General features: G+C 34.7%; 2 protein-coding genes and 1 long non-coding RNA gene across 8 annotated transcripts; all 3 read left to right on the forward strand.

The window, feature by feature from the left end:
• The first annotated feature begins 12,553 nt into the window (after positions 1 to 12,553).
• LOC117917962 lies at positions 12,554 to 15,381 on the forward strand. 2 transcript variants are annotated; one of them, XM_034834454.1, is made up of 9 exons: positions 12,554 to 12,598; positions 12,780 to 12,950; positions 13,114 to 13,203; positions 13,462 to 13,524; positions 13,609 to 13,734; positions 13,838 to 14,023; positions 14,269 to 14,594; positions 14,690 to 14,893; positions 15,105 to 15,381. In XM_034834454.1, exons 1-9 carry the CDS (start codon positions 12,595 to 12,597, stop codon positions 15,111 to 15,113), a joined length of 1,179 nt encoding a protein of 392 aa, XP_034690345.1. In that variant the 5' UTR covers positions 12,554 to 12,594; the 3' UTR covers positions 15,114 to 15,381. The 2 variants fall into 2 exon arrangements, with proteins under 2 accessions (XP_034690345.1, XP_034690346.1); XM_034834455.1 differs by lacking the exon at positions 14,690 to 14,893.
• An 849-nt stretch (positions 15,382 to 16,230) lies between these two features.
• LOC117919440 lies at positions 16,231 to 18,239 on the forward strand. Its single transcript, XR_004652064.1, has 3 exons — positions 16,231 to 16,669; positions 17,799 to 17,973; positions 18,084 to 18,239. It is a non-coding gene; the product is annotated as an uncharacterized LOC117919440 (long non-coding RNA).
• A 43-nt stretch (positions 18,240 to 18,282) lies between these two features.
• LOC117919089 (tubulin-folding cofactor D-like) lies at positions 18,283 to 23,194 on the forward strand. 5 transcript variants are annotated; one of them, XM_034836142.1, is made up of 7 exons: positions 18,283 to 18,423; positions 18,616 to 18,731; positions 19,164 to 19,257; positions 20,273 to 20,463; positions 21,425 to 21,469; positions 22,349 to 22,534; positions 22,656 to 23,194. In XM_034836142.1, exons 5-7 carry the CDS (start codon positions 21,464 to 21,466, stop codon positions 22,944 to 22,946), a joined length of 483 nt encoding a protein of 160 aa, XP_034692033.1. In that variant the 5' UTR covers positions 18,283 to 18,423; positions 18,616 to 18,731; positions 19,164 to 19,257; positions 20,273 to 20,463; positions 21,425 to 21,463; the 3' UTR covers positions 22,947 to 23,194. The 5 variants fall into 5 exon arrangements, with proteins under 5 accessions (XP_034692033.1, XP_034692035.1, XP_034692032.1 ...); XM_034836144.1 differs by having other exon boundaries at positions 18,701 to 18,731; XM_034836141.1 differs by having other exon boundaries at positions 18,283 to 18,731; positions 19,164 to 19,333.
• Positions 23,195 to 24,988: the final 1,794 nt, after the last annotated feature.

Raw genomic sequence — 24,988 nt, forward strand, 5'->3', positions numbered from 1 at the left:
CGACTAGCTGTTCAACTGTGTCTCCTCGCCGGCTTTCCACCGCTATATGCAATGCAGTGTTCTTTAATTTACCGATCTTCATCGTGTGAGCTTCTGGATGCTCCTCGTATATCTTTACTACACTTTCCCAACTTCCGGTGATGCCTTCAGTCAAGTCTCTCTTAATCCTCTCCTTTTTTTTTTGCATCCTCAACACGTGAAGAAGCCCTAGCCCCTGCTTCTGCATCCGCAACATCTGTAGAAGCCATTGCCCCTGCCCTTCGCCTACCTTTGTTGCTGCTGAGAACCAAGGTTTAGTGAAGAAGAAGAGAGGACAAAGGCTTTTATTAACGGAAAATTATGTTTTTAGGCAGAAATTTGGAAAAATAAAAAATAAAAAATGGTCCCCCAACTTTGAGCTATTATGCACCAAAAGCCCAAAACCAAAATCATCCAAATGGCCAAAAACAGTAACTCCAAAAATTACCCTTATTATCCATCATATAAACCCATTTTTGTTCCTTGCTAAATGTACCCTCTTTTTCTTTTTGAAATTTGTTACTTTACAAAATCTTCCACGCTATAAAATATATATTTTTTCATATCCTTTAATTTTGATCCAAGAAATTATGGTATCTATTGACTTATTTTTTACATTCCAAATTATTTTTAAAAATTAATAAACTTATAAAAGAATCTAACATATCAAGTCTTAGAGTTTGTTTCCTTAGCAAAAATTTTAAAAGATTTCGAAAAAATCAATTAGAAGTTGAATACAAATAAACACATGTAAGTCTATACTACTCTTTGCTTATGCATGTATTAACTTTTATTTAAACATATAACACCTCATGCTCAAACATACACTACTCCATTGATTGAGCAAAAACTTAGAATTTAATGAATTTACTAATTTTCTTGAATTTTCTCATTAGGGAAAGGGCTCCAAATCAAGTAAGATTTAATGCATTGATTTCATTAACTAGCTTAATAATTTCTAAAAATAATTTAAAGTTAAAAAACTGGACTAAAACTAACTAGTCCAAAACGATAATATTAATTTCTCCTCTACACATAACACTATTTCGTTGAATCTTTTTAACTAGGGAAAAAGACATAAAATCATGTGAAACTTAATGCAGTTAATTCATTAATGATTCTAATAGTTTTTAAAAATAATTTGTGTTAACCAAACCACATACACACACACACACAAGTAGAAATAAAGAAAAAATAGATTTTTAATGTGGTTCAATAATCAATGTGATCTTTATGTGCACGAATTGCGCTAACACTCCAGAATCCACTAATTAAACAAAAGAGAAGGGTTACAATGGTGAAGACTCTCACTCTACTCTCAATTACGACCACACTTTGATTTTTATCTCTCTCTAAAAAAAAATCCTAAATCATATGTGGGTTACATATATAATAAGGTCAAACTCATCAATAAAAAAATAAAAAAGTTCCATGGGGTGTTCACCCTTCAACCCTTGCGAGTTGACTGGGTAGCTTAATCCCTGACATCCTGTATGAAGTGTAATAAGATTGATTCAAGATTCATCCAACAATCTCTCACTTGAAGATTAGAGCACAAGTAAATATTCTCCTTTAATGATTAATGATTATGGTGCATTCAAACAACCTATTCCCGTCCTTGACCTACTAAAGCTATGCATAGCTTTCGTTTCTCTATTATCACTACTTTGGTCAACATGCATGTCAATTGGATTCTTGCTACCTTGTTATTAGGATAGAGCCTTGGAAAACATAACATGATATAACAAATTGAGAATAATTATTAAATTTATTTATTTTTGTTTATGGTTTCCTTTATAATTCCATATGTATTAAGTGGTTATCTAAGCATACACGCCCATAGAAAATATCTTCTGTAGACAACTTGGTAGATTCCTTAACCATGACATTGATCGGGAAAGTCTTTGATGGTCACAAGGATAACATAGGTTTCAATTGAGTATCTAGTGTGCTTTAAGAGAATAATGCTTTGAGGGCTAATGGAAGATCATTAGGATGGAACCTTTAAAAGCATGACATGATGTAACAGATTTGAAATTCGTTATTCATTTAATGATATTCGAGCTTCATTTTGTTTATTCTTATTTCATTCATTATATTTTATGAGCATTTTGGTTTAACATCTCTTTAATTATATATAAATTAGATGCATTAGAAGTTGCATGAAAGATCTAAGTTATGAGTTTCTTGCAAGTAGATGATTTATTCACAATTGGTTTATGGACTTAGGCAATTCATTTCAGGTTGTAGTGCAGTACCTCCTAATTGGGGGATTATTGGTTTTGACCATCGAGATGAGGTTCCTATGGTGAGTACACTAGTGTGTATGGTTACACATTGGACATGACCTAAGGTGAGTCATGACATAAGACTATTGGGTAGTCATGACTTCACTAAACTGCTATATTGTATTGTTTCTCAACTTTGAGAGAATATTGTGTTTGTGTAAAAGTTAGCAGTGACTTTGACCAATGGGTGAGATCCTAAAGTGATCATATGTTTCATATGGATTAGGTCACTACCGATGGAAGTTGGTAGCAATGGGTACTCTCAATAGAGACACCATGATATCTTGTAGACTTTGAGACAGTGTGTCCCCTTAGGTGATCCTAAGGAAGTGTGATAATGAAATATGTAGGCTTTTAGTAATTCCTTTAGTATTGGAATTTGACATATACTCTTAGTAAGCTAGAGCATATTATTTGATCACATAATAACAGGTTCTATAACTTAAGAATTATAAAGGTAGTCTTGAAAGGTTGATAACTTTCACCTTGTTAGACTAAGAATGACTAGTTCATAAGGAGATGTTATATAGTGGATAACAGGTCACAAACCCAAACACTTGGTGTCTCGTTGTAATATACATAGGGTATTGGAGTACAATTAACTCTCTATAGTGGGATGTTGAGTCAACTTCAGAATTAGATTTTGAGAGAACTAGTATTGTATGTGATACAATGTACTAGGTTGGATGTTTTCTTTGTAATAGGTATGGTGAGTAGATATTAGTCAAATCCAAACCTAAAACACTAAACAACTGTTAAACATATACTTAAGTATCTTAGGAGAACAAAAGATTATATGTTTTTGTTCTAGAGATACAAGTTAGTACCTAGTTGGTAGATAGACTTAGACTTCTAGTCTGATAAGGATTCTTATTGGTCTACCTCCAGTTTTGGTTTTACTTTTGATGGTGCGACTGTTAGTTAAAAAAGTGTGAAACAATCTTGTATTCTTGATTTCACTATGGAAGCTAAATACGTTGTAATTTCTAAAGCAACAAAGAAAGTTGTTTGGCTTAGAAAGTTCTTTATTAGACTTGGGGTCGTGCCTTTGGTTGTACAATCCATGATATTGTTTTGTAACAATAGTGAGGCTATGGCATAGTTGAAAGAACCAAGAAAGCACTAGAAAGGTAAACACATTAGGAAGAAGTACTACTTGATTCTTAATATAGTTTATAGAGGTGATATAATGGTTGAGAAGATATCTTCTATTGATAACTTGACAAACCCATTCACCAACACATTGACAAAAAGAGTCTTTGATGGTCACAAGGATAACATAGTTGCCAGATGTCTAGCTAGTATGCTTTAAAGGCATGATGCTTTGTGGGCTACTGGGAGATTGTTAGGATAAAACCCTTAAAAGCATGACATGATGTAATAAAATTTTGGAATTTATTATTTATTAATAAATTTTCAGTTTACTTTTATCTATCTTCATTCCATGTATTATACATTATAAACATTCTGACCTACATTTCTTGTATTGTACATGACTTGGGTGCATAAGGAGCTGCATGGAAGATCAAAGTCATGGGTTCCTGATTACTACTCAAAAAGTGCTATTTCATAGCTTGTAATTAACTCTTTTAAACACTTTTGAGTAGTAGTTATTGCCTTTTAACCCAATTAACATGTTAAGGACCCTTACAATCAATTCTAATCAAATTGTGTTAAGTTTTGGTGTTTTGATAGCTTTTTGATCACCAAAGCAATCCGAGATTGAGGAGAGTTATTTGGAATCCATGGCAAAGCAATGGAAAGCTTAGAAACATGAAAAACCAAAGCTTTTAAGTCCTTTGCCATAAGCAAATCCGGAATGCAAGGAGAGAAGCAAAGAGGAGAAAAACAAAGAGGAAAACAGAGGACAGTAGCTGCAGTCTTCCTTTGCACTTTTGGAGCACTTCCCGAAGTCCATTTTCTACATGCTATATACCATTTCAAATCTCAGGAAGTCAAGAATCCAATGCTTCAAACCGTGTATGATTTGGAGCTGAAATGAGGAAGTTACAGCCTTTGGAAGACAACTGCATCAAGCTGAAGGAAGAATTTTGCTCGGCTGCGAAATCACCCTTTTGTTGCGAAATGATTTCGCAGCCATTTTGCACAGTGTTATGGAATTCCTCCTGAAGTTTCACGGCAAGTTGGAAGGCGACCACCGCAAACTGAAAGATCACTTTACAGCGGTGCGAAATCAGCCGTTTGTTGCGAAGTAATTTCGCAGCCCTTTTTATACATCTGCGAAATCTCGCAGACCTCGTTTTCACCTGCGAAATGGTCCTTAGTGCTTCCCGATATTTGTAACCGACACTGTGAGATATTTTTCATTAGATTTTTGTTGATTAAATCCCCAAACTCTCCTTGTAACCCACCAATTATAGGATTCCTTAGTTATTAAGTTTGGAAAAGGGGTGAATAACCTCAGATATTTTGTTTTGTAAATTTTCTTTATATATATATCTCTCGGGAGCTTGTTCTTGAGAGGTGGTTACGACGCATCCTTTGTACAAATTTGAAAGGAAGTAAAATACAGAGCACTTGCTCTGCTTTTCATATATATATATTTGTTTTCTCGTTAGTTTTCTTTCTAGCCAATCAAATTCTGAGGATTTTTCCTCAGATGATGAGAGGCTAGGCTCTTCGTATCTTGGAGTGAGGAAAACCGGGTAAGTTTCCAAACGCATAAATTGGAAGTTTTGTTGTTTTAGTTTTTAATGAAGAGAAAGTGTGACCCATTAATGGTTTTTATCTTTTTAGTTAACTTAAAATGCCTTTAAATCACCTGGGCCAACACTTGGTAAGGCAAGTGATCTCCGTCCATGGAGATTCACTAGTTTACCCCTTGCGAGCCTCTGGGAGGTGACTTGAAGGTAGGATTTTCTAGAATTGCCAACACTTGGTAAGCTTTTGGACTCTAAGGAGACATCCATTAGTTATCTCTTGCGAGCTTTTGATGGGTAATCCAAGGTTAAAGATCACCTTGAATGGCAAGTGCTAGGTGAGAGGTATGAGCCATTGCAAGGTGCATCAGTGAGAGAGATTTAGTGTTTGAACTCATTAAAGGGAAGCATCTGTATAACACCGGTTGGAGAAGGAACTATATGTTAATTCTCTAATACGAGGAAAAGAAACAAGTGATCGGAACTCCCTTTTTGTATGAGGAATCTGAGCCTAGTGATCTGAAACTCCAAGAAACACTTTTCTTTGTAAGTAAAAGTAGTTATTATTTTTGGTTAGCTTAAAACCAACTTTTTCCACCAAAGATTATGTTTTCTTTTAAAGCTAACCTTGAAATGAAAAGACACCAATTCAGCTTTGAATTAATATCATTTGTAAAGTGAAAACCCATCCCAGTGAACGATCCTAGAGCCACTATGCTATAGTAGCTTTGTCTTTGCTACCCTAGTATATGGTGTAATAGGTTATAAATTTTGTTGATTACTCCCTCAATCAAGGAGCACCAACTGGACACGAATCAGCTGAGACACCAATTAGGCATGAATCAGTTCCTTGTAAGTAGATGACTTATTCATAGCTAGTTTGTGGGCCTAGACAACTTATTAGAGGTTGTAATGTACTACCTCCTAATTGGAGGAATGATTGATCTTGGTCATTAGGATGTGTTTCCTATGGTGAGTGCATTAGTGTGTATGGTTACACATTATATATGACCTGCAATGAGTCATGACATTGTTAGGATAGAGTCCTTAAAAACATGACATGATGTAATAAACTTTTGGATTTTTTATTTATTAATAAAGTTTCAGTTTAGTTTTATCTATCCTAATTCCATGCATTATACCTTGTAAGCATTATGACCTATATGTTTATAAGTCTTTACAAAGAGTTGGTACTGTTTTCATTTATGGAAATTGGACTTTCAGTCTAATGAGGACTCTCACAGGTCTACCTCTAGGTATATGTATGCTCTAAGTGTTTTTTGTTACTTCTATAGTAACAAAGGAAGTCTTTTAGCTTATGGGTAACTCCCTTAGCTATATCGTTTAAGATCCTGTTATGTAATAACAATAGGACAATGGCATGGTCTAAAGAATAGAAGTAACATTATAAGAGGAAACACATAATGAGGAAGTGTTACTTTATTGTGAGATAGTACAATGAGATGATATGGTTGTAGAGCAAAATCTTTCTATGGTGCCCAGTTTGCTTTTGTGGCTAGTGAGAGGTTGTTAGAATTGAGCCCCTAAAAGCAGGACATAATGCAACAAAGTTAGACTTAATTGTCCCTTTGCTATCATTTTGGCGTATTGACATGAATTTTGAGCATTCAACTCATGTCTTTACATTGTATATGACTTGGGTGCATTAGGAGTTGCACATAAGATACAAGTCATGGATTCCTTGTAATTAGATAAGTTGTCCACAGTAGGTTCATAAATTTGAGCAATCCAATAGAGACTGTAGTGCACTGCCTCCTAATTGGAGGGATAACTTGTTTTGGTTATTAGGATGAGTTTCCCATGGTGAGTGCACTTGTGTAAATGATACACATTGGATAGGACCTATGGTGAATCATGACGCAAAACTATCAATTGTCATGATTCGTCAAACTACTATACTACATAGACTCTCAACCTTGAGATGATATTAAGTCTGTATCAAAATCAATAGGAGGCTTTGACCTATGGGTGAGACCTTAAAGTGGTCATATATCCATATGGATTAGGTTACTATTGATGGAGGCTAGTGACAACAAGTATTCTCAATAAAGGTATCAAATATCTCATGGGGTTGAGACAGTGTATCCCCTTAAGTGATCCAAAGGACATGTGATCACGAAATTTGTGGCCACAACAATTCATTTAGTGGAATTTGACATATGCTTCTTGGAGTATTCTAGTTAATTACGTAATAAGTGGAATCTATAACTCAATAATTTAAGAGGTAATCTTGATAGGTAATAGTACCACCTTATTAGATTACAAACACTAGTTCATGAGGAGTTTACATGCAGTGGATAGTAGGTCATAGATTTGAGCTTTGTCTTGTTGTTATTTATATAGAGTACTAAAGTACAATTGATTCTCTTTTGTGGAATGTTGAATCAACTTCAAAATTAGATTATAAGGGAGCTAGTACTCCTATGAGTCCCAATGGTCCTTACTTTGAGCTCATATGTCATGATGACATGGTTTATGGGGGTTGGATTGACACTAAGTTCATTTTTATGCATAAGGACATTTTGGTAATTATGTAAGATTGCATAGGGGATAATGAACAAGGTTTCTAGATTAGCCTAGTTGATTAATTAGATCGCACTATGTGGTTAATTAATCAATTAAGACTTGTTTTGAGCTAAATTAAGTGACCTAAGCTTTGATGAGCTCAAGTCACTTACGCCTAGTAACCTAACCTTATGGGTTAGAGTTTCCTAATGACTTTGGTTAGTCATTTTCCTCCTCTAGAGAGAAAGAGAGAGAGAGAGAGAGAGCCAAGGTTTCCACCATTCCAAAGCCCACACTTTGGAGTGCCAAGATGTGGTTTGAGTCATCAAATAGAATATATTGGGTGTACAAGACCTCCAGACTATTCAAACATGTTCTTTACAGTAAGAAATTGATATGGGAACATCCAGATCCAGGTGTGGGGTTCATATCTCTAGATCTATAGTTAGTAATGGTTTTTATCGCCATTTTATTCCATTGTGATAGATTTAAAGATGCTTAAGGATAAATGCATGCACCTTATGAGATCCTAGACATGTGAATGAAGTAATCCAAGGTTCCCAATACTAGGTTAAGAAAATATCTTGTAGTATCTAAGACATATTTCCAAAAGGATGTAGGAAGTGTTGAAAAACTCATCATAGATCTCATAAATCCATAAGAGTTTGATATTTTATTTCCACCATTCCATTTTGTTGTGGAATTCCAGGGGCGCTTAATTGGGATATAGTATCATGCTCTTTTAGGAAAGAATCAAATTCACTTGACATGTGCTCTTTGTCTCTATTAGATTGAACTAAAGTAAGGCGTTTACCTAATTGGTTTTCCAATTCTACCTTAAATTTGTTGAATTTATCTATGGCATCGAATTTCCAATACATAAGGTAAATATAACCATAACTAGAGTAATCATTTGTAAATGTGATAAAATACTCTTATCCTCCATGTGCATGAATATTAAAGGGCCCACAAGCATTCATATGCACTAACTTCAAACATTCTTTGACTTTAACTCATTTAGTTATAAAGGACATCTTGGTTATTTTACCTTCTATACATGATTTGCATATTAGAAGGTCTTCTAGAACCAATGAGCACAATGTTTTAGACTTAATCAGTCTTTGGATCCTATTTAGTTTATATGACCTAGGCATAGATGCCATAAGTATGTTTGATTAGTGGTTGGTATTTTTTTTTTTTTTTTTGTTTAATGAGACTTGATAATTTTCACACATTGTAGGATAGATATAGGAATAAAATAAAAGAGAATGTCAACCAATGAGCTTGAGCATATAAATGAATCACTCTTTCTAATAGAAACTTTTTTATTAAAATAAACTAAATACTTGCAGTTATTTAAACTAGAAACCGAAACAAGGTTCTTCCTAGACTTTGGTACGTACATATAGACAATTCTTGAATTCTAGATGACTATTATTCTCTAATGCTAGGGTAACATCTCCTATGGCCTGCATAGCAATCCTCGCATTTGATGGTAAAGTCAAGAAGATTTTTATTACATTTTACTAAAGGTGTGACTTGAAGACATGATTTTGGTGTATTTTACTAATATTGCGTCTTCAAGACACATTTCAATGTAAAATATTGAAAACTTCATTGAACTACATTAAAATCGAAAATAATAATAGAAATAATAATACTAACTTCAATAAAGATAGAAAAACAATAAAAAGAGAAAATACATGAAAAAGAAATAAATAAATGTAAATACAAAATAATTTAAAAATATATAAAAAAAAGGGGAAAAAAAAAAGAAGGAATCGAAGTCGTGTCTTGAACCAACAATTTGCATGATAATAGAAATAGTGTCTTGAAAACACATCTTTACAATGATTCAGAAATTAATTTAAGAAAAACCTATTTAGCCATAATAGAAATTTTAGTGGGTATCATAGGCAAAGTTATGAAGACTTGCAACAAAATTAAAATGGGTTGTACAGGGAAAGCACTGTAAGTGAATATCGACATAACCTAGTTGGTCAAAGTGGAAATTTTAATGGGTATTATATGGGAAAAAAAATTGGAGAGTTATGGCAAAAGTGGAATGAGTTTTATGGAGAAAATAAAAATATAGATCAACAAAGATTACTTTTAGTCTTTGGAAGTGGTACAAAACATTGATAAAAAAGAGAAGGAAGACGATGATAATGAATTGAGCTTCTTCTAATGGTTGTTGCAGTGGCCACCAAAACCAAGAGGCCGTTCAGGTCCGAGTTGTTGGACCTTGAAGCAGGAGTCCTACCTAGATTAGGGGGAGGGAGGAAAAGATGATAATGGTTAGTTTTTTTATTTTTTATTTAATTACTTTTATATTTTATTTGATAAAGAAATTTGAGAGATATTGTTGTGGGTGTGTGGGTTTGGGGATAGATTTTTATCCACATGAGAGTGCAATATAGATAAAATTGTCGTAGGCTTAAAAAGTACTATAGATTTTTGTCGAGGAATACAATGTGGATGAAATTGTTGTAGATTTGAAAAGTACTAATGTTTTGAACTTTTACAAAAAATCTAGCTATGGATGCATATTAGCCACTTCTATCCTCATCACAACTCACACCATGTTTATTTTCCTTATCTTTTCCTTTGTGTTTTTCACTGGTGCAATTGCTTTCTCTCATTAATAAAGAGAATCCTCTTTTAGTGGGTATGGGTTAAATGCAAACATGATAGGCACCCATGCTTTATAAAAAAACCAACCAAATCAAAATCAAAACAATTGTGTTATTCAAAATTAAAAAAAAAAAAAAAACTACTAGATATCAAAGAATATATTATTTGTCTTTTAATCTATCCTGGCATGTGTTTCTTCCAAAAGATACTTTTATTATTATTATTATTATTTATTTTTTATTAGGGAAAGAAATTTGAGATGTCATATTGTGGGTTGTTTGGAATTGGGGGTAGATTATTGTCCACAGAGGAGTGCAATGTGGATTTGAAAAGTATCATATTTTAGAAATAATCTTTTAAAATATCTCCTTGATGAAAAAAATTCTTATGTTTAGTTAAAAAAATTGAGAGAAAATGCGAAGGAAAGAAAATTGAGAGAAAAAAATAGAAGGAAAGAAAAAAATTAACGAAAATATAAAATATGTGTAAATTTAATAAATTATTTTTATATGCTACTTTAAATTCATCGTACTTATTTATCTCTACTATATAAAGATTAAATGATTTTAAAATATATAAAATTTTAACAAATTTTAATTATATTTAATTTTCTTCTACACAATAAAACCAAATATAAGAAAACTACTTTCTTTAACACTTTTTTTTAGTACTTTTTGAAATTAAACATAACTTAAATTTTTTTTTTTTATTTAAAACTTTTGAGTAACCAAATATGAAATATGGTATTAGTAGTGACCCTTTAAAATAAAAATAAAAAATAAAAAATAGTTATTCTAAATCAACTAAATAAAGTTTATTTAGAATTGTAATTTTATTGAATAATTATATTTTATTTCACAAGAAATTTAGTTTTAATGTATATAAATCAATTAAAATAAAACACGATTTAATGCTGTTTCTATAAACAATGAAAATAGAGTATTTTTCATATTTTATTTTATTATTTGAAGTAATCAATAATATAAACTTTGATTTCACGAGGAGGGAGGAAGAGGTTATGGATGGTTAGTTATTATTATTTTTATTTGGGAAAGAAATTTGAGGTATATTGTTGTGGGGTGTTTGGGGTCGCGGATAGATTGTTATCACACGAGTGCAATGTAGATAAAATTGTCATAGATATGAAATCACAACTCATATTATGTTTATTTTTCTTCTTTTTTTCTTTGATTTTTTCATAGGTACAAGGGCCCTTCTTTTAGTGGGTGTGGATTCTACAATCATAATAACAAATGCAAACATGATAGGTACCCATGCTTTATAAAATACCAATCAAATCAAAATCAAAACAATTATGTTATCCGGAATTTAAAATAAAATAAAGTTATTAGATATAAGAGAATATATTATTTGTCTTTTAAGGGTTCTATCCTCACATGTATTTCTCTCAAAAAGATAATTTTTTAATTTTTATTTGAAAAAGAAATCTGAGATGTTATAGGTTGTTTGGGATTGAGGTTTCTTTAGTTTTTTCTTTCCTTTCATTTTTCCTCCCAATTTTCTTTATCTTGTATTTTCCGGGAACAAACATAGCCTAATGGAACAGAAAAAGGGCATCCATCAAGCAGCCAAACTTGACTCTGGAGCAAATAATCCAGTAACACATGTACGTTCATATGCTGAAAACAGGATCGAGAAGATTCAAACAAAGAATTTACAAATAAAGTGGCAACATGCGCTGGGTCCGCCCGAGTAGAAAGACACTGCTTAGGCTGAAAAGGAGTATAGAAATTGAATGGAAGTTGCATGGGGGCACTGAGCGCAAGTGCAGATAAACGACGGGGCTGCTTTAGCGTTGTGGGTGAGTGTTGTTATTCAATTATGTCTCCCTGTTGACTTGTAACTTCAATTTGTCATGAGTTGGAATATATTGGAACTAGTTTCTGACCAAATATAGAGCGTTGCATCCTATACTTCTAACAGAGGGGACAATGGCTTCTACAAGTGATGCGGATGCATCTGATCTGGAGAGCATTAGGCGAAAGTTGATGAAGAGCTTGGCCAGCAGTTGGGAAGAAGTTGTAAAGATATACGAGCAAGATCCAAGAGCTCACAAGGTCCAGATCGGCTCACCAAAGAACACAGCATTGCATATAGCAGTTTCAAGTGGGCGAGAAGACATAGTAGAACGACTAGTGAAGTCGATTGCAAAGAATGGTAACCCCTTGGATGTTCTATCTATAGGGAATAAAGATCAGAACAATCCTCTCCATCTGGGGGCCTCACTGGGAAGCATTTCCATGTGCAGATGCATCACTGATGAGTGTAAAGAACTGTTGGGTCGCCGCAACCGAGAGAGTGATACGCCCCTTTTAAGGGCAGTTCGCTATGGCAAAAAAGATGTTTTCCTCTGGTTGTATGATATGTGTGAAGGCAACACAGCCCATGGCTACTTCCGGAACGAATATGGTGAAACCATTCTCCATCTTGCCATTGAAAGCGGACGCATGGGTAAGCAATATTAGAGTGCCGTTCTTCAGTTTACAAGTTCTATTTCTTAATCATAATATAAATCATAGGCATGAAAGTAGTCAGTTATAATGAACCTCTATTAGGCGCGTACTCTCTTTGGTTGGGTGCCTTCAAAGAAGACATTAAATTTGGTTAATTCATGGTTGTGCATGGTGGACAGATTTGGCGTTCCAAATTATTTGTAAGCAGGAAGATCTCATGGATTCTGTTCACCGTCGTGGAATCTTCCCTCTGCATGCCGGAAAGTCCCCTCTGGATGTCCTAGCTGAGAAGCCTACTGCATTCAGAAGCGGAATTCATCTCGGCTGGTTCAACAAAATCATTTATCACTGTAAGATTCTCCAAACCAAACCAAAATATTTGCAAGTATCAAACAGAGATTGATGCATGGGGCTGAATTGAATCTAGGGCATGCATCATTTGTTATCTTGTATCTGATATCTCCATCAAGGCCATAAATTTCTGACAGTTCCCCTTGTTAATCAAATTGGAAGGTATTTCTGTTGAAGAACTCATCCCTGCAGGGACTTCCAAAGCAAAGAAGAACTTCTTTCAAGAGCTATGGAAGCTGATTAAGTTACCAGGTGGGAGCAGGGATTGATAGCTTAATCATTTGGAAGAAAACATTCTTGTAGCCACTGACCTCTTTCTTGATGTTGCAACCATAATTCGTTGTTACGGTAGTTAATCAGTATGAGACAGTAACAAATTAATATGGTTCACTTGCAAAAGGAATAGAAGCATTTTAGCATGGGAGATCTCAATCCCTCTTTTAGTATATTCTTGCTCATGTGTGCTGTGACCAAGCTTATACCTCAAGTAACTGGTGGAAAAAAATGCAGGAAAATCTAAAAAGCACTTGGATCCAGAGAATCCTGAAGAAGGGCAAGGAATTGAACATCATGGTGAGTGTGGGATCTACTTGATTTAAGCTAAAGCACTCTTAAAAGAAACTTCAAGGAAACCCTGATTCCTACACCTTTGTATAGGTCATAATTCAAGCAATATTGGAGCTCAAGGACACAAACCATTCCCCTCAAAATATGGCAGATGCCTGAGGTTCATCAAGCTTCTTGTATCCCAAGTACTGCTGGTTATCATATCAGTAATGCCAGGTATAACACCATATTAATCATTATCCCAAGTTTCTCCACTATTAATTTCCAAAACATTAGAGGTTCAATGTACATTCTTGTTTCTTTGTGGATACATGTTTAGGTTCAAGCCAGATAAGAAAGCTAAAAGAGAAAAAAGAGATGCACGTATGGTCTCTTCAGATCCTGAACAAACTACTTGAACGTGCTGCAAGGTGTACATATGAAATGAGTCCCAAAAATGATAAGGCAGACCCATATAATTACAGCGTTCATTCAGAGTATAGATACTTTGAAAGGGGACAAGGAGGTAACCTCTATGTCAACCCTGTTCATTACAGATAAACTTCTTGGTGTATATATATATATATATAAAGCTGTGGAGACAAGGTAACCAACCACTTTCTCCAATATCTTTAACTGATATTAAGGAGAGGCGGATCTGGTGCAGAGCAATCACAACTCAAATTCTTGAAATTTTAACCACTGTTATTAGATGATTGGTCCATTGGGCTTTCTCTTGTAGTTGAAGAATGAGTTTTCTTATCTTTGTAGCTTGGGGGATGACACCAATACTAGTTGCATCAAGGAATGGTATCGTGGAAATGGTAGAGAAAATCCTGCAACTGTTTCCTATGGCCATTTATGACACCGACAACAATTCGAACATAGTGCTGAAGGCAGTAGAGAATAGGCAATCACATATATATGACTTCTTACTCAACAGTAGTCTTCTTCTTGATAGAGAAGTTTCATTTCACGCTGTTGATCATGACTGGAACAATGCATTGCATCTAGCTGGACAGCTAGCAGGTGACCGCCACCTCCAGCATATCCCCACCAGCATGTTGCAAATGCAGTGGGAAGTCAAGTGGTACCAGGTATGCAAAACTCAAGCTAAGATTTAAATTAGCTTATGAGAAATTACTCAAACGGATGAATAATAACTTAAAAGTATGCACTTGGTTCATTGCAGTATGTGCAGAATTCCTTGCCACCACATTTTGTTGTTCAAAAAAATAGGGACAGACGTACCCCAGATGAGATCTTCCAAATAGAACATCAAAAACTTGAAGACGAAAGCAAACAATGGCTAAATAGCACCTCCAATTCCTGCTCTTTCATTGCAGCACTTATAGCAACCGTTGCCTTTGCCTCATCAGCCTCTGTACCTGGAGGGGTAAAGCAAGACACTGGGGAACCAGTTTTTGAAAACCATCCGGCTTTCAGTATTTTTGCAATGGCATCGCTAGTTGCTCTTTGCTGTTCAGTGATCTCCTTGCTAATATTCCTCGCCATTTTCATCTCCAAGGACCAAGACAAGGATTTTACTACGAACTTGCCAAGGAATTTTTTATTTGGTTTAACATCTCTCTTTATATCCATGGTAGCCATGTTGACCTGTTTCTGCTCGGGAAACTTCTTGATGCTTAAGGGCCAACTAAAATATGCTGCAATTCTGGTATATGCACTCACCGGCCTGCTAATGGCGTACTTTGTTCTCAAGCACTTTCCATTATTTATTGATCTTCTGAAGGCTACATTTCGTAAGGTGCCTGAGCGTATATACAAGGAGTATCTGTAGATTGCTTTGGTCTGGGCTCAAGGAGGACCTTATGCCATGGTGATGATGGCCAGATCTGATGATGTAATTTTTCAGTTGTTTTGTGTCTTTCAAATATATATATATATTCCACTAAACTCCTCCAAAACTCTATTCATCTCTCCATGTCTCATATACCCATCAATTATTGCTGTCCAAAAACCATATCTGACCCGACTAAAAACAGCACCAGCTTCCTCAACCAGTCCCTGATCACTATAAGAGGAGATCATCACGGTGAACGCGATAACGTCTTCAGGCATTTCATCAAACATCCGACGTGCATCCCCGATTCCCCTCATTTTCCGTATAACTCCATCCTCAACTTCACAAAACGTTTGAGCTGGAGCCCAGCTTCATAGCCCGTCTGTGGATCCACGTGCTTTCAAAATGGAGGCCATTAAGTAATTATTAGCCAAATGCCACAAAGATGGCTTCCTGATGAAGCAAAGCCATCAATGACACGAGTATAGGGATAGACAGTTGGGTTGTGACCATTGAAAAGTCCTCTAGGCCCAGAGTCCAGTGAATGGCGTAGCATTTGGGTCTGGTAGAGAAAATATCAAATTAACATTATTAAAGGAAAAGTTATTCACATGTACCCAAATTCCAATTCTAAATTTTCAGACAATAATAATAAATAAAGATTATATTAAAGAGAAATAGATAAGGATTAAAAAAAGGGAGAATTGTGTTTTGGGCCCAACTGTGCCCAAAAATTAAGAGAAGGTCCATCTAACCGACCTATTTAAGCTGAAAACCCATAGGAAGTGTCAAAATTAAAAAGAAGGATATGCACTTTTATTAATTCCAAAAATAACCTTTGCTGATTATGAAAAAAAAAATAATAAACAAAAAAATCCAGGTTGGAATTTTGCCCTAATTTTGGTGTCTCTTCAGATTTCAAGCCTATAAGTCGTTTTCTTCTCTTCATCCCGAGTTCCTCCATCACTTGCATCTCAATCTCTGCGGCTCTTTGGAATTTTGCCCTAATTTTGCTCTCTTCAGCATTTCAAGCCTATAAGCCATTTTCTTCTTTGCCTAGAAGTCGTTTTCTTCTCTGCCTAGAAGACGTTTTCTTCTCTGCCTAGAAGCGATTTTCTTCTTTGCCTAGAAGCCGTTTTCTTCTCTGCCTAGAAGCCATTTTTTCTCTTCCGCCCGAGTTTCCCCATCGCTTGCATCTCAATCTCTACGGCTTTTTGGAATTTTGCCCTAATTTTGGTCTCTTTTCAGCATTTCAAGCCTAGAAGCCGTTTTCTTCTCTTCCTCCCGAGCACCTCCATCGCTTGCATCTCAATCTCTGCGGCTCTTTCATTTTTTCTCGCATTCGTCTCTCTCAAAAATTTGAATAAGGTATGGATTTCAGTTGGGTCTCTCTTATTGCATATTTGAGGTTAGTAGATTGCCTAAATCTCAACCTAAATTTTCTTAGTCAAAATCTCTAAACTGTGTTCAACTTGATCTCCGGAGTTCAAGTTACTATTCCCATTCAATAATTGACTTCTTGGTTTGCTACTATTATTCGGATGCTGAGAAAATAATGAGAAAAAGAAGGAAAAATTTTGAACCATAATTTTTTCTTTAAGCCTTGAGAATACAGAAAATGCACTTTACCTGCAACTCATGATTCATGGCTTAATCGATCTGATTTTATTTTTGTAATTTTTTTTAGATTTTTTTTTCATGCTATTTGTATATTTTAAATTCAAAAAAATATTTGTGAAAAATTGTCATATATACTTGAAAATAATTTATAATTGTTTAATTGGTTGCTAGAAAACCAGGAGAGGAAAAATGGAAAGGGGAAATGGAAAACCTAAAAACCCTAAAGTTTTCTTATGGTGCCTTGGCTTGAGATGTAGGCACAAGTAACAGATTTATCTCTTTTTATCTATTAGTTTTTTTAACCCTTAAACCTTAAATGTGTTAAACTATTGCTTATGGTTTTGTATGAATCATCTAAAGTAGGACATGATAGTTTAGAAGAGAATTATGTATTTGTTACATTTTTTAGGCTATTATCTCTTCATATTATTTTGCAAAGCAACGCTTTATAATTAATATTTAAATATCTCCATTCTCTTTGAATAAGTTTGTAGGCATGTCTGATATAGTAGTACCAACAGAAATTGTCTAAGGGTTTGAGTGAAAATGAGAATTTGTTTTCTATCTAGTGTAAGTATAGGTCAAAGCTTAATAAAACGTGGGGGATTATTTGTGATAAGACTGTATAAAGTTAGCACATTTGTATGTAATTTATGGTGGACAAATGTAGTTTTTTTAATTTTTTTTTTTTTTGGTGCCATTTGCGGAAATGAACACTGGGATTATGGGATTAGTCGGAGTTTGATTGTTTTTTGACTTAAGTTGATTGTCATTGCATTGTAAGTAAATAGGGAGAATTAAATATTATTAGAATGAATCAGGAAGAGACTTGATGTCAGGAACTATTCTTCGTGGCTGTATGCATCTTGTTGATTAGGCCGACAGTGAGAGAGTAAACAAATCTGAGGTCAATGGAGATAGACTAAAGGAGGCACAACATATTAATAGATCTCTCTCTGTTCTAGGGGATGTCATCTCTGCCCTTGCCCAAAAGAGTCCACATGTCCTTTACAGGAATAGTTAAGTAACAAAACTTCTTCAAGACTCACTTGGTAAGAATAAACTAATGTATTTTCAGAGTATGAACCTCAAAATTGATACTGTTTTCTTTAATTTTATTTTTTAAATTATAATATGGCTTTTGGATTGTAATTCTCTTTAGGGGGGCAAAGTAAGACACTAATGTTTGTTCACATTAGCCCTGAACTGGATGCTGATGGAGAAACAATTAGCACAGTTAAATTTGCAGAGCGATTTGCCACAGTAGAACTTGGTGCTGCTCGTGTAAACAAGGATAGTGCAGATGTGAAAAAGCTGAAAGAACAAGTTCTCAATGCTCTCATTATTTATCATTCTTCTCAATTCTTATTTATTATTCTGAAAACTTTGACCTATTATTTCAGATTGGTACTCTGAAGGCAGCTCTGGCAAGGAAAGAGGAAAACCAGAGGACATGCAACATTCATTTTCCAACAGTTCTGAAAGATAGAGAACAAAAACCAGTGAGTTATCCAAGTTTGATGTTCTGATTATGCATCCAAGTTTTTGTGAAACCAGAATTCAAGTTTGATGTTCTGATTATGTAGGTATGCAGCAATTAGGTTTTCTTTTTCTTTTTCCCGTATTCTGTTTTTAACATCTTGTGTATGAGATTGGTGACGGGTATTCTTTATGTTGTACATCCTATGCAAAAGAGGCATTGCATAAGATCTAATTCCATTTGGCATATGTATTACTTGGAACAAAATCTTCTTCTCTCCACAAATGACAACAATTCAGTACTGAAGATTGCTGATTTTGGATTTGCAAGGTAAAATTCATATTATCTTTTACATTTTGTATATGGGTTTTGATGATGATTACTTTTCAAATCTTTTTGAGCAAGCCTATAAGATTCTTTCTTTTAATACATTCCTTTTCTTTTGATTTTTTTTTGTTTATTTTTCTTTTTAGAGAACACTTGATGGTCTGACTTTTAGCAAAACCAAGTTGTGATATTAACATTACATGGCAAAGTTTTAACAAGTTTTTCCTCTATTTGTAGTCCAAAATGATTCAACAAATTGGACTTTCTCATGAGTCTCCTGATTTCAAAGGGTGTAAATATTCATTGAAATGAAACCTGTTCTCTTTCATTTTAAAAATGCTTTTGTTTAACGTTTCTAGTTTCTAGTACAGCTAAATGGGTTATATAGTTAAGGTCCTTTCAATAAGTTTATATGTTCCAATTCTTTTTTGGCAGATCTCTACAACCTAGAGGTCTTGCAGAAACATTGTGTGGTTCACCACTGTACATGGTGCCAGAGATAATGCAACTTCAGAAATATGACGCAAAGGTGATATTTACTTTCTCCATCTGTAAGAATCCATCCATTTTCTTGCATAACCATCACTGAATTGGTAAATGAGAAGGTAACTTATCAATCTTACTTTAGAAATCAACTCTCCTTATTTTATCCTATAATAAATTATTTTGTCGGTTAAAAGTGCAAGCATGGTTTTTGGGTGGCGCTTGACTAAATCTGCCCCAATACTGAATAACTCTAGATCACTTGTTCTAATTTGTTTCTCCTATAGGTCTTTTTAATTTAGGATATTGTATAGGAATCATCGGCTAAATAACCATTGACCAATCATTGTAGAGCCACAATACTGGCTCCATATAAATGGATTGGAATCCCCATAAGCTTTGGTGTGACTTAGTATCTAAGGTTAAATCTTTTCTTGCATGATTGGAAGTGATCAGTATATTTAGCATCGACAAATTTTGTTTTTTCTTTAAAACATGAAAATTTTTATGTTAAGAACAATGTGTCAAGTAAATTCATAGATGCAATGTCTCATGATAGAGTAGTATTTGAGAGCTCATTTCCATATAGACATTAACTTATTATTGATTCCTGGTCTCTATATGTGTGCCACATGCGTACTGGTTTGTGGTAGACTCACCTTGTGGTATGTTTTACAGTACCATGTATTATTCCTGCTGATACAAATTTTTTTTTAACTAACAATTTGTATATCTTTAAATGACTACATTGTCTCTTTTTCATAAAAAAGATTGAGGCATGCCCATCATTACCACCTGAAGTATATTGAAACAAGTCAACAACACTCCTACATGTCTCCTTGATCCAGTGTGTGCCCAGTTTAGTTTTAACATATTGTTACTACCCTAATGTCATTGCAAACTCCATTTCGCTACACATTAACGTTTCTATGTTTGCCAACGAACTGTTTTTTATCATAAGTTTCTACCTTGCATCATTCAATAAGGACATTCTTTTTTGGTGGATTTTTTTATTAGAAAACAGGGAGTTCTGGTTTTGATGGCATTTTTTGCTATGGCAGGTTCAAAAAATGGGATTAGTTGGGAGGTCAATTGATGTTGCAAGTTTTAATAATTATGAAGAATTATGCTAGGCAATTGAATGCATGTTTAGAGTTGAAGGTGTGCTCAACGACGAGAAAGGCTCAGGTTGGAAAATGGTGTATGTGGATTATGAGAATGATGTACTTCTTGTTGGGGATGATCCCTGGAAGTAAGTTCTGTTCTGTTGTTTTGTGCATGCATGCATTGATAGAATCCAGATCTACTGAACCCCCACTATACCATTATAGTAACTAGACCAATACATTATCATAGTAAAATTAACCAGAAATAAAGTCAGTATATACCTACATTTTTAGGATCATTTTGCTGGCATTCTGGTGGGGACTGTTTATAGTTCACTTTCTTGCTATATATTGCTTTCACAGCTTATGTTTTTAGTAGTTTGTGTTTTCATTTGGAACAACTAGCACTATGGGTTCGATTCTGCAGTTAGACATATTTCCAATGCTTATCAATGTTCCTCTGCCAGTGAGTTTGTTGGTTTTGAATCTATTACCCATCACCACAAAGGAACTCCTGTTACAAATCATAATGCTTTAAACGAAGCCTTAAGAATATATTAATGCTCATCTCTAGACATCCATATTCTAGCTATGGTTGGGTCTATGCGTTGTTCTCTCCTTACCCATTGGGGCATAGGTTACTTCCATATTTCACCTAATGCAGAAGGCACTTTTTAATCACCACTATGCTGTTTCTTGTATAGGGTTGCCATTCTCCGCTATTTAGATTTCTTAACGAAAATTGAGAATTGAAACTAATGAAAGAAAAAGGTGATTGATGAGAAATTAAACCAAGTGGAATGCTATATCTTGTGGTCCTAGACTCTGCAATGGTTCATCCCTAGACAAAAACATGTCCTTCCCATGTGCTTTTGAAAGATATATCTTCAGCTTTTAGATTCTTTCTGTTTTCGTATTTATTGCATCTTTTGCATTTCAATAGCCTATACTTTGCTGTTGCATATTGTGCATTTATATGGGTTTCCATGATTCCCTTTGCATGTTTACACCTCTACTTCCACTCTTTTATAGATACTTTTTTCTCAGATTTAAGCCCTATCTTCTTTCAGATGAATTATTTTTAATGAAATTACCTCTGTATTTCAGACCATTGAGATTCTTTTCAGCAAAAAGATATTATTGACCATGGAGGTTAGTTGACACTCTTCTTTTATTGCTATGCTAATTCACAGATGATAGAATGTTTCAATTTTTTTCCCATTCAATTTTTTGTTCATTGCTATCAATTTGAAGATTTCTGTTTGATTCTATTGGTACACCATTGTTAACTGTATGAAAGCATGCTTATTGTAGAGGCATTTATTAAAATATTAAAATTTAATTTTTTTTGTAATAGGATCTATCATTTCATCCAACCAGAAGAGTTTCTCCAATTCTATGCATTTTTCTAGAATACACAGACAATCCTGACCTTTCAAGCCATTAAATTGAAATCTGGCTTACTGATGCAAAAGAATTACTAATTTAATCAAAGTAGTTTTTTGATCAATTGCATTATTTTTTTCTTTTCTAGATCTTATCAGCTCAGTTTTTGTGCTGACATATAGACTGGTTCATAAATTCATGTTTCCCTAGAATATTGAATTCAGAAGTCTCAATTTCTTGAGATGTGAAAGCATGCCAGATAAATGGTGTCCCTTGTCAGGAAATGTTAGTGGACAATTTATCATTTCATTCAAGAGAACTTTATATTTGTTTTGACTTCCCATGTTGGTTCAATGCATTCCCTGGACTTGGTTAGTGTATTTTCTGTTCTACCTCAATCCATACCAAGACCAAACAATAGAAACAAGGTGAAAATGACAGGACAGTTAGATGTTCTAGGACAACAATGAACCCTTCATGCAATTATGGAATTGTTAATAAAATTTTCTATCCGACTAAATTCTTGTAATCAGACAGATTAAGCTAATATTGGTTTTTGCATGATCCTGATTCCTTTATGGAATTTTATGTCAATAGTTTTAATTCTTTGGTGTCAACACATTTTTAAGATATCTCAATTTCTAGGGCCATACTTCAATCTTCTATGCTGGTGTTTTGGATTCTCTAGCAGTGGAATTGAAGGCGACAAAGGATATCTCCAAGTTATATGCTGGCATTGCAATACTTGGGTATATTGCTTCCGTTCTAGAATCCGTCAACACCCGAGCCTTTTCTCATCTTCTCACTTTCCTGGGCCATAGATATCCCAAGGTATGTGGTGCACACAAAATATTATCACTTTTACTGAATTTTAAACCCTAAAAATTTTGCCTCTCAATTATATAATAAACTGTCCCTTGTTAATGGATTGGTTTTTTGCTATCTCCCTTAGATCCGGAAGGCTTCTGCTGAACAAGTTTACCTTGTCCTCCTACAAAATGGAGAGCTTGTGACAGAGGATAAGATGGAGAAAGCGCTTGAAATTATTTCCGAAACTTGCTGGGAAGGTGATATAGAAGAAGCAAAACAACGACGATTAGAGTTGCATGATATGGCTGGTCTAGAAATAGGGTTACTTCCCAAAATTGGGAATGGAGCATCAAACAGGGATGATGAGAAGAGGCCAGCAGCCAGTGATGAGAATGCATCATACTCTTCCTTAGTTGGGTCAACTGGGTTCTGATTGACTTGAATTAAACCATCCTTCATGTTTGTTGTACATTTTCGTCACTTCTCTTCACCTTAGACATCTACCTCTCTAGCTTTTCTTGCATGTCGCACAATTTGGTGTTTCTCAATCATGTGGATGCCATGTGGTTTGAGATTTTTTTTTTCTTCATATATATATATATAACATTTTTTCGTGTGGCTTTTTCCCTTTTTTGTCCTAGGTTTTTTTTGTGGGCAAAATTGCTCATGGCTTGGTAATAAGAACCCACTTTACTCTTGGATTAGTTGGGTGGATATTGGCTTGATTGATTATAATAATAAGGTTTTTCAGAGACTTATAGTCAATATTTGTGTTTAAATTATCAATGGACTCCTACTTTAGTATTGGGAACTAGCAAGTTCAGACAAGAGAAAAGGGAAACTCAAGAATAATCCATAATCACTTGAAAATTATTAGTCTTTATTTTGGAAGTTATTATGTATGATTTTAAAAATTATTATTAACCATTCTCAGAATGCAGTAGCTCCACACCTTAAAAGTAATCATTCGGCACATCGAAAAATGGCGATCATCATCCCAAAATTTTGGACTAATGGGAATGACACCGTTCAAACACAAAACACATTTTCATCACTAAGTACTTGGTTAAAAAGCTAATCTATCAAGTCAATTCTCGTTAGATTACAGGCAGGTTACCTCTATAATTCCTAATTTACAACTGTTACAATTATTGAAGCACGTGTTTGTCATACAAAGCAAGATGTCTCTCTTGCCGGGATTCCTGAACTGAAGCAGCTCAACCCCATAATGATGTTTTGTGAGTTCTTCCATAAGTTTCAGCACAATGAATTTTGTATAGTCCTCTGGGTTCGTATGTTGGCTGTTGTTGTTCCTCACGTTTGGAAAAAGTAAGATAGACACCCTTGTACACCCTTGTACTTTTAGTACATTGGCCTTGTACACTTAGTGTAAATGCCTTGTACAGTTGCAGAAATTCAACCTAGATACAACATAACTAGTGCATATGGCTGTGTTAACCACGTTCCAATGTCATGGCTCACCGAGTTGGGGAAAAATGACACCAAATCGAGGTTCCTATTCATCATAAGCGCGCTATCTCATCCAATGAATGTGTACGAAGGGAAATGAGGAATGTCCCCCTTAGAAAAAATAAATGAGCAAGCAATTTTTTCAAAAGCATTTCAAATCCTTCAAGATAGGCACCCTTGTACACACTTGTACAATTAGCACATTTGCTTTGTACACTTAGTGTAAATGCCTTGTCCAGTCACCAAATCCTTAATAGGTATATATTTTCAAGTGAATATGGGTGGGTAACCAATGTTTCCATTACCATGGACTAGGGAAAATGACAAAAATGTTTACCCTAATTTCGATTCATATTCATCATTACTAGGGAAGTTAATAGGATGAATGAACATGGTAGACATCAATTAAATTGCATGCAGTGCGTGTGTTACCAAGCAACATGTGTGAGGATTGTTCCCCACGTTTGGAAAAAGTAAGATAGACACCCTTGTACACCCTTGTACTTTTAGTACATTGGCCTTGTACACTTAGTGTAAATGCCTTGTACAGTTGCAGAAATTCAACCTAGATACAACATAACTAGTGCATATGGCTGGGTTAACCACGTTCCAATGTCATGGCTCACCGAGTTGGGGAAAAATGACACCGAATCGAGGTTCCTATTCATCATAAGCGCGCTATCTCATCCAATGAATGTGTATGATGGGAAATGAGGAATGTCCCCCTTAGAAAAAATAAATGAGCAAGCAATTTTTTCAAAAGCATTTCAAATCCTTCAAGATAGGCACTCTTGTACACACTTGTATAGTTAGCATATTTGTTTTGTACACTTAGTGTAAATGCCTTGTCCAGTTACCAAATCCCTAATAGGTACATATTTTCAAGTGAATATGGGTGAGTAACCAATGTTTCCATTACCATGGACTAGAGAAAATGACACAAAAGTTTACCCTAATTTCGGTTCATATTCATCATTACTAGGGAAGCTAATAGGATGAATGAAC

The sequence above is a fragment of the Vitis riparia genome, chromosome 7, assembly GCF_004353265.1.
Source record: "Vitis riparia cultivar Riparia Gloire de Montpellier isolate 1030 chromosome 7, EGFV_Vit.rip_1.0, whole genome shotgun sequence".
Lineage (NCBI taxonomy): Eukaryota > Viridiplantae > Streptophyta > Magnoliopsida > Vitales > Vitaceae > Vitis > Vitis riparia.